General features: G+C 41.7%; 1 protein-coding gene and 1 long non-coding RNA gene across 3 annotated transcripts in view; both read right to left on the bottom strand.

Annotated features, from left to right (window-relative positions):
• The window catches only part of IYD (iodotyrosine deiodinase), a 46,984-nt gene that overhangs the window by 16,569 nt on the left and 15,647 nt on the right, over positions 1-14,768 (bottom strand). The window contains exon 1 of one of the 2 annotated variants that reach the window (XM_005008899.6): positions 2,089-2,570. The exons of the other annotated variant lie outside the window; for it this stretch is intronic. Coding sequence (XP_005008956.1) covers positions 2,089-2,269 — 181 coding nt within the window. The 5' untranslated portion in view covers positions 2,270-2,570. Of the gene's footprint in view, positions 1-2,088; positions 2,571-14,768 lie in introns of those variants that run through there. 2 annotated transcript variants of the gene reach the window in all.
• On the bottom strand, positions 6,130-14,691 carry LOC140002176 (uncharacterized). Its single transcript, XR_011808313.1, has 4 exons — positions 14,576-14,691; positions 14,007-14,076; positions 13,438-13,585; positions 6,130-8,260 (listed from the first exon to the last, which is right to left on the bottom strand). It is a non-coding gene; the product is annotated as an uncharacterized lncRNA (long non-coding RNA).

The raw sequence follows: 14,768 nt of genomic DNA, 5'->3' as shown, positions 1-14,768 counted from the left end.
TTGGTCATGGCCAAGCATCAAAAGACTTGGTCTTTTCCTACTCAGGGGATGTTCAAAATTCATCTTGTTTACCCAAAGCAACCTACCCTAGTCTTAGACAAGGACTTAAAAATGCTTCATCTCCTCTAACTCGATTTTTCAATCAAATTCTCTTCAGAGGAACTTCATCTTAAAGCACAAGCCAACTTGAGACGTTCAAGTAGAAATGAGTTTTTTAATAAAGATACATTCGTAAACTAGAAGAATTTGTAAGACAGGTAAAATATTCTGTACTGTTAAGAAAAACTGTTTACATTACATGTTTACATTTTGGCATCTATTGTAGTCAGTGAAAGTTTTAACACTGACAACAAGGTGAAAATGGTTTGATCCTTTATTGTAGCAGTAGCAGAGTAACAAATCCCTTCCAAGGTGGCCATATGCTCTCCTCACTGAGGCTGGGCTTTTTCCTGCTGAAGAAAAATTTCTCAAGCATGGTGCAATTACTTTATTTTATCCGGAGATAAAGGACATGTCTGTTTTGCAAATATGTTGGCTTTGAATCAAATAGCATTAAGGGAAAGATGATTATTTCTTGTTAAAAGCAACATAGCAAGAAAGCCTAATTTACTGTTAGATTATAAGGTACATTGAGAGAGGTTTTATTTAAGCAAAATCTCCTTTCAACAGAAGCACAGATGTGTATTTACCTGTCTTTTTTTTTATAAGCAATTTTAAACTAGTGCATTTGAATTTAGCACCTGAATAAAAGATAGGGAGAAAATAAGTCATAAAAGAACAACATTTTATATGTGGAGCTGCGACACTGAGGCTCCTTGTTAGGTGCTAATAGGTTTGTTTATTTAAAGGATCTAAATGACTGTAGTCAGATGTAACAATGATAATTCACAGATTTTTCACTTGAACTACCCACAAAAAGTTTAATTTGCAACAGTTTAGCTGATCAAGTAAACAATTAGACAAAGGAAATATGGGATTTTCTAGAAATCCTTTTGCATTGCATAAAGGAGATTACAACACACGAACTAACTTTCAAGCAAATGTTGTATATTTGGGAAATAGCATGGTTTAAAAGGTTCCAAGTATCAACTCTTCCTGGAAACTAATACACAACACTAACTCAAACTACACTGAACATTAAGAAATAGAGAGAAATAACGGTTCTAAGAAATTGGTATATGACACAAACCAGAACATTCAAGATTCCAAGAAAATGACGTAGAAAATGTGTGGGGAAAAAAAAAAAAAAAAAAAAAAACGTATTTGAAACCAGTTGTGTTAACTGCAAGTTTAAAGATTTCATAGGAATAAATGAAGGGAACTTAGGTAGGATAGTCAGGAAGCAAAACGAAGGAATGGTGCACCTAATGCTCATGCTTTTGTCCAAGCTGAGCATCAGAAACCACTATTTCAAAAAAAGGCATTCCATATACAGTTTTAAATATGCAGTTGAGTGATCAGAGATTACCACAGTCACTACATTTTATTCTAAAATATTTAACTCAACATACCTCCAGAATGATCCCACTGCTAATCCAGCTAAAGCTCTTGTGGACTCTCACGGAAGTCACAAATAGAAGACTTTTGTAATACTGTAATAAACCCATTTCCATATTTTCTGGGGGTGCTGAGATGAAACAGGTACTGTGCTGTAGCTCTAGAAGGTAAAGTGAGATGGAGGTGTCTACAAAGTCAGCCTGCAGGCAGAAACTTTCTGCTCAGATCCTTCCTTACCGCACCCTGGAAAGAGGCTAGGGGGACTCTAGCAGCATCCCCTTTCTTTTCCTACATTCCCCACAGAATTCCTCACAGGTCTGAGATCCACTGGGTACAGGGCCGACAGTGGACTTTGGAAATGTGTTTTATTCTTGCACTCTGACCTGCGGACTCTGGAGGAAAGAGATTTAAACCAAGAGGGACACAACACCGGGACAGCCTCCTTCCACCAGCTGACAAGCTCACGGCGTAGCAGCAGTATAGCTCCATGCATTTCCATCACAGTAGGGAAGTCTAGAAGCTTGCACCTTGTTCATATCAGCAGACAAATTCAAACAACAAAATTGCTCAGCTAGGTTAGATTTTTCTTACCTTCTTCCTCTACCGGGTGGTCAGTGCCATCTTTTAAATCTTCATCTACCCATGGGCGAGATACAGGCTTGCTTTTAGTCTCATGTTTTTCCTTCTCTCCATTAGTCTTCTTCAGTATTACCCCAATCAAAACACATATAATGGCTATAAAGACTGGGGTTAGGGAAGAAAAGAGTGCCATGACTACAGAAACGTGGAGACTTCCTTCCAGGTTCAGGTTCCTCTCCTGAAAAGGAGAGGACTAAATGGGAAGAGCAGAAGGGCAGCAAGCAGGAAGGGGTGGACCCAAGGTTCACTCCTCAACCCTATCCCACTTCCACTTTCCAGCCACTGCCCCCACAGCCTCATCTGCAATGAGCTTCTGCTATTAAGCAGACCCAGATTTCGCTATTCTGGAAAGAAACTGCTTAGAAATATCAAGCAGAGGCACTGACCTCGTACACACATATAAATGCCAACAAGTGCAAAATAAATAAGATCTTCCTGATTCCCAGGCCAAGTAGAAACACTTCTGCCCCTTATTTTTTTTAGTTGCGGTGATTCCAGTAATCCTGCCTGTAACAACAAGTACGAATAAGTGCCAAGTGGGAATGTGACTTTTAAAAGCTGATGGCATCTCTTCAATGTTTAACTCATTGTGCTTAGTCACATCACGTGGACCCCGGGAAATCAGGATACCACAGAGAATGCAAGCTTACAGTGCCACCCTTGGCTGGGTAAACTGGTCGATACTGCAGATAAGTAAAGCTGTAGCATTACCTCTGTGTGAAGCATGAAGGAGATCAGCCACAGAACACTTTTTCTGCTCTGGATGTTTGGGGGAAGAGAGAAGGAATATTTCTTCTCAGCCCTCGGATTATTCCTTGAGTAAATTCCTTTCTCAAGGAATAATCTGAGGGCTGGCAATCTACGCTGTGGTGAATTTTTAAACTGCCATTCAGCTATTTTACCAAAGGAAAGATTAAAAGGTGATCCTAATCCAAGAATGGCCAATGTCTCAGGACTTTAACCCATTTTTTCCTCAGTCAGCTGCTTGGGAACTGAAACAATACAGCAGCACCAAAGCTGTGGGCTTTCCCAGCTCAGAAACGCAGTAACTACATCCACGCTGTTTCAGCATGTCCTACCCCATCAAGCAGTCCCTATGTCCAAGACAGCTCATGGTCCTTCCAGGCAATGTTTGGGATCTGTGTAAGAAGGGTGTCCCTCAGAACCAGCCAGATGCGTGTAAAAATACATCAGAAATCAAATAAGGAGGACATGCAAAGGTCATGCTATCTAATCCAGCAAAATTGGCAAAAGAAAGTCACCTGCCTCTGAGTAAGAGGGTAACCTACTTGAAAATACAAGCTGTGAATTTTTTCTTCTGCTTTCCCTATACAGGTGTGACCTTGGTTACAGGCTTGGATCACTGATCCTTGGTTGCCTGTTAAATAAATAAATAAATAAAATTTGCACTGTACAAGAATAGAAATGTGGGGAGAAAAAAAAAAAAAGTTTAATTTATCCTCTTTCTCCTTGATTTAAAGCAGATATTTAAATTCATTTGTCCTGCCTGCCAGCCATCCAGTCAAGGAGAGAGATACTTCATCTAATCCCAATTAGAAACATCAAATTTGTTCATGTGAGTAGCAAGGGACCTACAGTTTCATCATACACATTTTCGACAGCCCCCTGTACGGCAGGGCAGGAAAGAGGAATTCAGGCTGAATGGCACCTACTGTGTCTCTCCCACAGGGAACATATTCTTGTTAACCTTGAATATTCGCATACATATAAATTAGTATCTGGATGCTTTGCAGCTGAGAATCCATCCTGCAGAGGGACAGGTCCACGTTGAAAGAGAGAGGGAAGCAACACAGAAGGCTGAATATTATTGTTTAAAATAACTACCTTTATTTGCAATGCTGGAAACTATAATCTCTCACTTGTCTGGAATAACTTTGACTTTCTTAGAAGTGATGAGGTATTATTTTTCCTCTTGCAGAACAGAGGAAAAAAAAGAAAGCTAAATAAGAGTCCCTTTAGGATTAACTTAGGCCAAAGTCTGCATTTGCTGTTATACATTGAAGGCCATTAATTTGAACTTTAGCCCCACAGAAATCCCACAATACCATGTTTTATTAAAATTTGATTGAGTTTCAATAACTATGCCGCAGACATTCAAAATATAAACACAGTGATGCTCTAAGGAACTGTGAAAAGGGGTGGGTGGAAACAGTCAATTTTTATATAGTAGATTTTCATCATTTTTTCTAAATGCACTGTTGGATTTTCTTCAATCCAAGCTTTATATAAGTATAATGATTATTATCATTACAACTTCAAGCAAATTTATTATGATTATCTCTTCTGTTCTATTGTAAGCCCTGAAGCCTAGCAGATGGATTTTTTTTTTTTTTTGAGTTGCAAAAAAACTAAGGAGATACACCACAAATACCCCTAACTCCTAAGAATTAATGAAGCTTTTCTGAAAGGTTGGAAAGAAGATAGAATTTTTAAATAGACATACAGCTATTGCAGACACCAAAGTACTCAAGTATTATTGCATGAAATCCATATAAACACTCTTAAAAGATACAAACCATCATACTAAAAGCTTTTGGACCAAAAGCTTTTTTTTTTTTTTTCCAAAGCAACTATGTGTTGCTTTGCAGATGTCATGCATGGGCTGAAACAATATATGTGTATGAAGGCACAGCGCAGTGTGTTATCTCTGCCCTAAGCTAGTGTGACTCCACTTGTGAGGGCTGTGGGACTGACTGACTACATCTGCTGTTTCACCCTCCTCCTAGAGGTGCACTGAGTGGCAGCAAAGCCACCTATCAGCACCCAGTCATGAGCTCTGATCTCTGCTGTGGATATTTCTCCTCAGTACTTCCCATGATCACTGTGACATTGGTGCACCCTTCTCATCGTGCTCCAGGGAGTCTTAAGGCACTGTTATGGGATCACCTCATGGCTAGGCTTGGACAAGGCTCTGGCTGAATTCCTTTATGAATATGTCCACCTAACACAGACAAAAGATGTAAATGATAGGAGAGTCTCCAAATGCTCAAATTATCAATGAACGTGTTACCTTTATGGGGTGAATGCGGTCTATATGAAAGGCACAGAGGCAGAAGGGAAAGAGACTGAGAACAGCCAGGCAGAACCAAAACGATCTGCTCCCATGGTCTCTCCTGCCTGTGTTTTCCTAACAGTACTTTTTTGGAGAGCTTTAACTTGGAAAGATATATGGAAGGAGAGACCACTTCATGCAGCCTCAGCCATCTCCTTTGTCCTCATTTCTACCTTTCTTTGGCCATGGACAGACATGGGCTATAGCAGAAAAAAAAATGCTAACAGGGAATAAAATTTTCTGTTGTCTTCAAGCATACAAACTAATTTCAGGTCAGTGTTGGTGTTTACTGAAAAACAACCAAAAAAAACCCTATTCAAAGGCAACCAATGATCAGCTACCAGCTCAGTATGTACCTGTTATGGGCAAGGCAAAAGTGCATGTGAAACACGTAATCCAATTTCCCAATCAACGCATAGAGACAAATGTCTGAGATCAATTGAAACTTATACATCACCAGGTATTGGCGTTACTAAAAATATCATGAGCCTGATGAGCTTCTTCATCCCTGTGCTATATCTAGTGCATGCCCTCCTGCCTCCACCAGTGACCAGCGCACAGTGCTTCTGAGCAAGGTGACCCTCATTCTTCTGCCATCTCTTGCCTCCTCTGCACTCCACTCACACAGAACTGCCTCCTTCCCTTCCCCCGAGTCAGCTGCATGATCTCTTCATGACCCCTAAAGATATCAGATATCATGCCCTGTAGCATTAGATTTGATTATCTTTTTCATTAACTTAGCTCAGATTGCCACAAATGTTATTACTGCTTATGAACTAGCCTTTTGAAATCTAAGAGTACAGCAGCTAATACAATTACATCCCATAGCAATGAAAGCACGAGACAACAATGCACAATTCAATAGAGTAATTCTTTTCATTTGTCCTCAGTGTACCGCCCTTCAGTTGCAAGCTCACTCTATTTATGCATTACAGGACAGGAAAAATAACCTAGCAGTAGGCAACATGATTCATTAATATCTTTCTAAATAAACTAATCCATTTATTAGGATCTGTGGTACCAGATAAACCATTACTCATACCCAAGAGGACAACAGTGGTACTAAAAATATTTGTGATTTCAAAAAGTAACTTCAATTTTAACTCAGAGACTAACTTACTCTCAGATTCATACCAGAATTTACCAGTGCAATTTGCTACTGCTGTACAACTGCTACCACAATGAGCATGTAGGACTGAGTGTACCGATAGCAGGAGTGTGACAGACACTAATGACATTACTCATTGGAGCAAAGCCACACACGTGAGTTTGTATGAATCCACAAAAACTTTCAGGTCTCTAAACACGAATCCTGAAAACATCACTAAACTTACATGAAAAGCTACCAAGGGTCAGCAGGCAACGTAGACCTTAAAAGGTATTTGCCCCAATGGTAGAGATACAAAAATACAGATAAATACATAAATAAATACATAAATAGATACACAAATTCAGGGATAGATATATAAAAGCATGGATATAGACCTGAACCAGCTGTCATCAGAGACATATAATCATCATGAATGTAATCATCATGATGCCAAAGTCTTGAGGCACCAGCGTATCTAATAATCCAGGTGCATACTCAAGCAGCTCCCCATGCAGGCACCCCTGCAGCTGCAGCTCTCCAGCCTTCATCCCAGGCCCATGCTGACACTGGTACACCTGTACGTGCTCTGCCTGTGCTTCTGAGTGCAGCACAGCCAGCCATCATCCCTGATCCCTCCTCATCAGCTCACGGCACGGGAGGAGTGTTTACAGTGAATTCATTGCAGCGCCCTACATGAGCAGACTTCAAATGGTGACGTGAAGTCAGGTAACTGTTAGTGGTAGAGAAATGATAACTGGATATCCTTTGGAGCTGACGTAAGAAACACTGCTACTGTCATTTTGATGTGAAGAAGAAATACATGGAAAGTATAATAAGGGGGGGGGAGAATAAAAATAGAAAAACCCTATTTTTCAGAGGTGGCTTTTTATTTCCATTTGTTTATATATTTGTGTGTGTGCTTACAGAGAGGGAAATTGTCTTTCATTCCAAATTATCATGATGGGACAGCCAAATGGCAGCATGCAGCATTTGAAATCAGCATTTCAAAGCCCTAGCTATTCTTGGAATAGCTATTTCTATTACTTCGCTTCTTATTTGCACCAAATCAAAACACGGCTAGCTTGTTTGAAGAGTTCCTTAGCTGATTACATCTGAGCCTCTAAAAACTTCATCTAGGGAAGCAGTTTCTAGCTATGAAAGTGAAGGAAGCTTTCAATTCCTATGTCATTATAAACAGCAATGTTCAAAGAGTTTTTTTTTTTTCCTTCTTCTTCCTTAAATGCTTTGAATGATAGCTTCATCTTCTTCAGTCTCCCCCTAGTCTCCCAAGGAAATCCATCACCACACTGAAGTCCTTCCCTCACCACAGAGGGCACTCACAGCCTCATCTCCTCCTTGGGTGGGTCTGACCATTTTTAGCTCCAATCCTCCTCCAACTTTTCTCCTTTGCAGGGGCTGCCTTCCAGTTCACAGTTCCACTTGGGCTGTGGATTAGCCACCCTGGAAATGCCTCCAAGTAAGACCCTTTCTTCCACTTGATCTGCAGCACCAGTGGCCAAACATTACTTGTCACCATGACTCTGGTTCAGCTGTGTTAAGGATGATGTTGTTCCAGTATTTCCCTCTGCATTGCTCCAACATTTGTTGCTTGCAGAGTTGAGATGGAAAGCAAAAGTTGGCCATTACCCTACACACACGGTCTAGATCAACACATGCTGACTGGTAAACCTCAGAGGCAGTCAGGCAAGGTGGGTGCCTTTTTTAGAGGGCCAGATGGTGTGAAATGCCTTGGTATCTGGAGAGGTTGAGATAGCTGGATGGTCAGGTCAGCTTGCTCCACAGGGTCCCCAAGGCTGGAAAATCACATTTGGAGACACCCAGGGTACAGATCTCCTTCCCATTTTGAGGCAGCATTTCAAAAAGCGATTCCAAGCACACAGACAGCTTAAAGCACCACCTCAAGGAACATGACAAATGTATTTTCACCCTTCACTCTAGGACTAGAAAAAAAAAAAAAAGTCCCCCAATCACTGATCAAAGACTTCTTGCTCTCTACTTTTACCCTGTGCCTAAATATTTATTTCACAACCTATGACACCAGTTAATCAGCAAATTGTTTTTCTCGGGCTGCAGTGCCACCACCTGACGGGTTGCCAAGGGGTGTTAAACTTTTGCCCTTTTCCCTCCTGGAGAAAGAAGCTGAAAGAAAGACCAGCTTTCTCTGGCTGGTCTGCAGAAAAGCAGCCAGTTCTCCCAATAATGCTTAGTTCAAAACCCCAGCACTTCTTGGACAATTCACTCACAGCTAACACTTGGTCACTCCCTGAAACTGAATGTTAGCAGACTGTTTGAAAAATAAGACCGTGTAGCACAAGTAAACTGTCTGAAGTTTGCTGCTCCACCAGCCAGTGATTTGTGTGTGGTTTCTTCTGTGAGATTAAATCTGATTTAAGCATATAGAGCTTGGAAATGGGCTCAGCTGATTTCTTTTTCCTTAGGATCTCTGGGATCTAAAGTCTTTGAAGAGTTTAGACTAATTAATAGGCAAAATCCTTTCTGTATCTCACTGTGAATATAAAAGCTCAGGCCATGACAGCCTTTTGAAAAGAATCATAGAATCATCTAAGTTGAAAAGACCTTCAGGATCATCAAGTCTAGCCATCAACATGACTACATAGTCCCATCACTAAACCAGGTCCTTTAGTGCCACATCCACACATCTCATAAATACCTGCAAGGATAAGAGCTGTTTTCTGAATGAGAATCAAAACCAACCTCTTATTACTTCAAAAATAGCAGTGTGGTCCTTGATATCAGAGGAAAAGTTCACAAAGGGAAATGATGACCAGTAATATAATGAAAGATCCAGAGAATCTCACATTCAAAACCGTTCTCCACCACAGATAATGTCATGGCTTCAGCCATTGATATGAAGGAGTGGAGGCTCAGGCTCCACAGATGTTACTTTACTCAAAAAAATTATGAATTGGCATTTATGAAAAAAATATGATGTGCACTGTTAATGAGTAAACTCAGAGATCCAGGCATTCTGCCAGCACCCTCCCCTTGCTGTGTCACTGCAGCCTCTTTGGTACTGACACAGTGACAGACCAGGCTGCTGCACTCCATGATGCTCCCAGATCATCTTCCAGCAGCAGCAGAGTTCCTGTTTATGCTACAGCAAATTTAGTTTGGGACAGTTCTGCATTTATGGCTGATGTTCTCTTAAAGATCACCACTGTGCTGTCCCTAGACAAAACATCTTCCCAGCAGTGATCAGTCATACCTTACCTTGCAAATCATACACTTGGTCTGTTACCTAATCAGTGCTGGATTGTCTTCTGCATCCAAAAACGTAAGTAAGCTCATTTCTCAGTATTGACTGCAACTGTTTGCTTTTCAGCGTAATTTCTCTCCTAAATTAAAACAGAATTAGGAGCTCTGTACTGCTTTCCCTGTGCTATGGACTCCCCTGTTCCTGCTAAGCACAAGATAGCTTGCCATCACGTCACATGCTTTGCCATCGGGTACACACACAGCGAGGATCCTGCCTTAGCACTTCGCCAGTGAATTTTTGTAGCTTATGAGCCCAATTGCTCATTTCAGTCAGGTTCTTCTCAGTAAACGAAAAAGCAGCTGAGCTTTATCTACAAAGCCAGGCAGGGCCCTGTCCCGGCCCTGCTGTTAATTGAGGTGACCCCCGAGCAGTGTTACCTCTAACTCGGTGCCAGCTGCCTTTGAGGTTGTGCTGACAGCAAAAACAGAGCTGGTATGTGACCGGCGCTTGGTTATTTCCCCCTCCTCAGCCTATTGCTTATTCCACAAGGCTCTGAGGGCTGTAGATGTACAACCAACAACCTGTGAAAGCATATTTCCCCAGCGGTTCCTTCTGAGCAGCAGGGAAGTGTCAGATGAGGACAGCGCCGGCTTTATGCTGCTGCTGTGACTGAGTCGCAACAGGAGCTCTGCTGTTAACCATTTAGCAGTCTAAACACACTCTGCAGCACTGTCTCCTCTGGTTTCTGCCCTGCATTACTCCTATTAGAGAAGGTTCAGGGAGCTAATTGTCCAGCAAAGCTACGTGACAAGCCTCTGAACAGACACACATGGACAGACCCAAGCACTGGCTCAGCTGTCCCAGCATCCTGGCAGCACTGGTACAAAATGCCTCAGACACTGCCAAACCTTCTGCTCCTTCAGACCAGGTCCCCTTCCGGCAGTGGTTCCAGCAGATAATTGGGGCCTGTGGAAATACATCAGGCTTCCCTTCAGAAGGTAAAGACTTGCATTATCATGGCCCTTTCATTGATGGTCTTCTTGTGCCACTAGCCTAAAAAAAAAGTGGCACAAGACTAGGTCTTTTTTCCACGCTGCTAATTACATTTGTATGAAACCCCCTTGGGGGTGTGTTGACAACATGCTGACACAAGCTGGCAGCAGCAGCCATAGCCTGGCGGAAGGCAGTAAGCTCAGGCCTCCCTGAGACAAGTTTCTCTTTCCCAGCATCTTCTGGGAGCTGCTTGGCAGCAAGCAGCTCTGCTCATTCACTGCCGGCCATCCCCCTGTGCTATGCTGCTTCTCTCTGTCCTCCTGCTTTGAACCCCACCTCTCCCCTTTCCCATTATTCTCTTCCATCCAATCCCACAACCCATTCTCCATTGCATCTTTCCAGAACACATCTGAATACTTTTCAATGGTACGAATGGTGCCTTCCCTTCCACACCAATGGTTTACCTGAGCTGCACAGCCTGGCAGAGGTCCTGGGAGCAGGAGGACAGCACTACTGAAACACCTTTCCTGCCATCAGTCCCCTATCAAACCCATTCTGTAACTTGATAGGGCAAATTAGCAATGACATTCAGGGCAAGATGATGCCAGTTTTAGACAAATTCTGTTACTCTAACATTACTTCAACATTCTGCCATGAAATCTGACAAGAAGTGTGTTGCACTCTCCTATTTCAGCCACTAGAACACAGCTACATTTCTGTTTACAGCTACGTTTTTCTCTGTATGTGCACAGTACTATGGCTCAGTGCCTTGCACTACCGCCAGCCACAGCAAGGTTAAAAAGGTAGCAAGAATCATGGCCTTACAGCTCATTTCATTTGTCATTTCAAGTTAGCTACACAATATCCTCATGGTTTTATATAATATGGAAAAACAAGTTCTTGTATTCTTCCTTTTAACTAAATCCGACCCTTTTCCATGCAGCAGATAGTAAAATTAATGTCTATTTGCATAATATTTTATGATCTTGAACATCAAATATTCCCTGGTTGCTGAATCAATCAGGATTCATTGACTCCTATTAGCAGTTAACAGGGCACTGCCTTCTCTGCGCAGACACTCGTATTAAGGCTTTTACTCTGTGAAATCGCGCTTGATAGCCAGGAAGTCATTTATGCTACATGCAAGATCTGGTTTGCAAGGACTAATAAACATGAATACATTTATTTCCTTCAGTGCATTAAAATGGAATAACATTCAAAGTCCCCATGGCATAACCTTAAAATATGATAAAAAAATATGATAAAACCTTCATCACTTACATATAATCCCATTTATTATTTGCTGTGTTTCTGTGTTTCAGCTAGGTAGAAAGAGAGACGATTTTTCTGATCATCCTCTAATACGAGACATGAGGAAATTCTGGGTCTGTAAATTTTCAGATAACATTTTGTAGGAAATACATTTCTGTAATACAAGTAGAATGTTCCTGTCGGTAATTTAAATGGATTGTGTAGGTGATCATAAGAGTATGTTCATTTACAGTTATATGCACAGTTACACACTTATACAAGCTATCATGAATAAAAACAAACAAAAAAAACGGATATCTTAAAAATAGAAATGACTCCATATAGAAGCCCATACAACTGTTGCTAAAATATGACACTAGTGTGGGACATTTTATGGTCTTCTACTTATAAAGTTTAAGAAGGAAATTAATTCATCTCACTTGTAAGATCAGCATCACCAGCTCCAGTTGTAGATAGCAGCATAAAGCAAATATCTTTGTATCTTTGCACACACTGTGCTTCTCAGAATATGCATTTCAAAAATAATTGCTCTCTTAAAAGAGTTAAGCGCCTCTGCCCCTTTTTAAATGTGGCACTGTAAAAACATTGCTCGCTCTCTCACTGACAAGTATGTTTCGGTAATTGTAAAGTCACTTTAAATTCTAATTCAAAGTAATTTGATTTGCAGGAAATGACAGCTAATTATTCATGCAGATGCCTCTGCTAGGTGTGGCTGGACTGTGCACAACCCTCACAGCAGGTGAAAGCACACACCTTGGTGCTCCTCATACAGTCTAGGATTTCTTTCACAATATTGAGTAAAACTTCTTTTTTTTCCCTGCAAAATCACTTCCCGCTGAAAGCAATTTCCATGTGGAAGCTGAAATTGGAGGTTTAGTTCAACATAAGGGATAATTGTGCTCCAGCCAGTTTTAACTGCTGTTTACGTGTCTGAAGCCAATATGCACCTCTGTGATAGCTCTGATCTGCTGGTCTGCATTTCACAAAGCCCACCTCTTCCCACTATCCTCGTTTCACTTCCAGACTCCAAAGAATTTCCTTCTGATTGCCAACATACCTGAAGGTGAGGTTTTACAGCCCTAAGCCCAAAAGTTCACATATAGATGGTGTAGTCAGACAGAAGTTGACCTATTTGAACCACACTGCAAAAGGGCAGCATTTTGACAATGGAAATCTCTGCAGGACTGGATGGATATTAAATAATCACCAAGCTAAGCATCCATGGAAGGTCATGGCACAGTTAGGAAATAGGAACATTTCCTTAAAGGAGAGCTGGTTCAAGAGGAGTCTGTGCTGGGGCCTGTGCTGTTCAATGTATTTATAGGCAATTGACACAGCTTACCAATGAGACAAAGTTATTAGGGGTAGTAAGGACAGGCACCAACTGAGAAGGATTGCAGAGGAATGCTATGTAACTGAACAAGAAAATTCTTCAAAAGGTTTATAGCACAAGTGGAAAATGTTCAGAGAAAGGCAGCACAGAAGATCAAAGGCAGAGAAATCTGCTGTGCAAGGAACAGATCAGTGAGTTAGGACAGAGCAGAGTGTGAAAGAGGTGACTGCTGGGCTCAGAAAAAAGGTCTGCAAAAAGGTGACTGTGTGTAGGGAGGGTGGATAAATACCCATTGTCCTCACCTCCTGCAGCACCTGCACCAGGGGGCATCAGCTGAGGTAGCAGGAGTCAAATTCAGAACAACAAAACAGGGGCAGCAGGAACGCCTTAACAGAGGGTGCTGCAGATGCTAACCGTTTCTGTGGCTTCAAGAAAAGGCTGGCTATATTCCTGCAAAAAAGAACCAGATCTGCCCATGAAGTCTCTAAGGAGAGCATCAAGCATCATTTATATTTGTCTCGCTCAGTCCCTTCCCAAAGTCTCCAACTATTGACACTCCTAGGAACAGCACTCCAGGTGAGGCGAACCTTGGGTCAGGCTCTGCATCACACAGTTACCTTCTGAAAGCACTAAAATCTCTCCTACAACAAGCTTTCAACATCTTTATGGATTAACGCGCACCTGAAGTTTGTGTTAAATATGCCATTGTCCTTAGATCCTTCCCCAGGCATGTTATAATTCTGTCTGAATTGCCCGTTTTTTTAACAGTTGATAGCTCTCCTCAAAGCAGAGGGAAGCTTGGGTGCACCTCCCCGGTTCAGAAGTAAGAACACAGCCACAAATGAGCACAGCCACAGTTCTCACAACTCACAGCTTCTGGGCTTCTCTCCTGATGACTGCTAGGCTCAGCATTAGCAATAAAGCTCAATGCACTGTTCAGCCTAGACAAAAAGAAAAGAAAAAAAAAAGCTTAAAACTGGGAAAACGTGGCACTGCAATACACTGTTTTAAGGATGCAGAAATGCTCTAAGAACCAGATCGCTAGCACATCCATGAGATGATTGGCAAGTTCTATTCCAGCCACTCTCCTTGGCTGAAGGTTGAAAAGAGGCAGGAACTGGATTTTCACTGTTGAAATCTGGCACTATTTTACACAAGAAGAGTTTTGAGATCTGAGAGGAAAAAAAAGAAAATGAAGTGGCAGTAGGAGTCTAGTCATGATACAGTGCTGAGCAACGCCTGCTTGTACTTAATGATTTTTTTCCACTGTGTTGCTGCCTGAATTCTCCAGCAAATCAGTATGCCAGGCAGGGCAGAAACTGTACTGCAGCAAGGCAAGAAAAAAAAAAAAAAGGAAAAGAAGGCTGTTGCTTTCTATCTGCACATTTCCAATGCAATACGAGAGACACCACAGAGGTTATCCCTTAAAGCAAAGCTCACTTGGCATTTTGGGTTTCCTTCTCATGACCTTCACGGGGAAGGCAACAATGCGGGAGCAGCTCTAATTGGAAGAGATCTGGTTTCTGCTGAGCAGCTGCATCCCACCTTCTTCCCCTAGAAGGGAAAAATAAATATATGTTGAAAAGAATGCTGAGGCAGAGCTACAGGATCAGGGGAGCGGGTGACCCCTGCA

This window comes from Anas platyrhynchos, chromosome 3 (genome assembly GCF_047663525.1).
Source record: "Anas platyrhynchos isolate ZD024472 breed Pekin duck chromosome 3, IASCAAS_PekinDuck_T2T, whole genome shotgun sequence".
NCBI lineage: Eukaryota > Metazoa > Chordata > Aves > Anseriformes > Anatidae > Anas > Anas platyrhynchos.
Note: the sequence above shows the minus strand (reverse complement) of the source record. Positions and strands in the feature narration are given on the sequence as shown.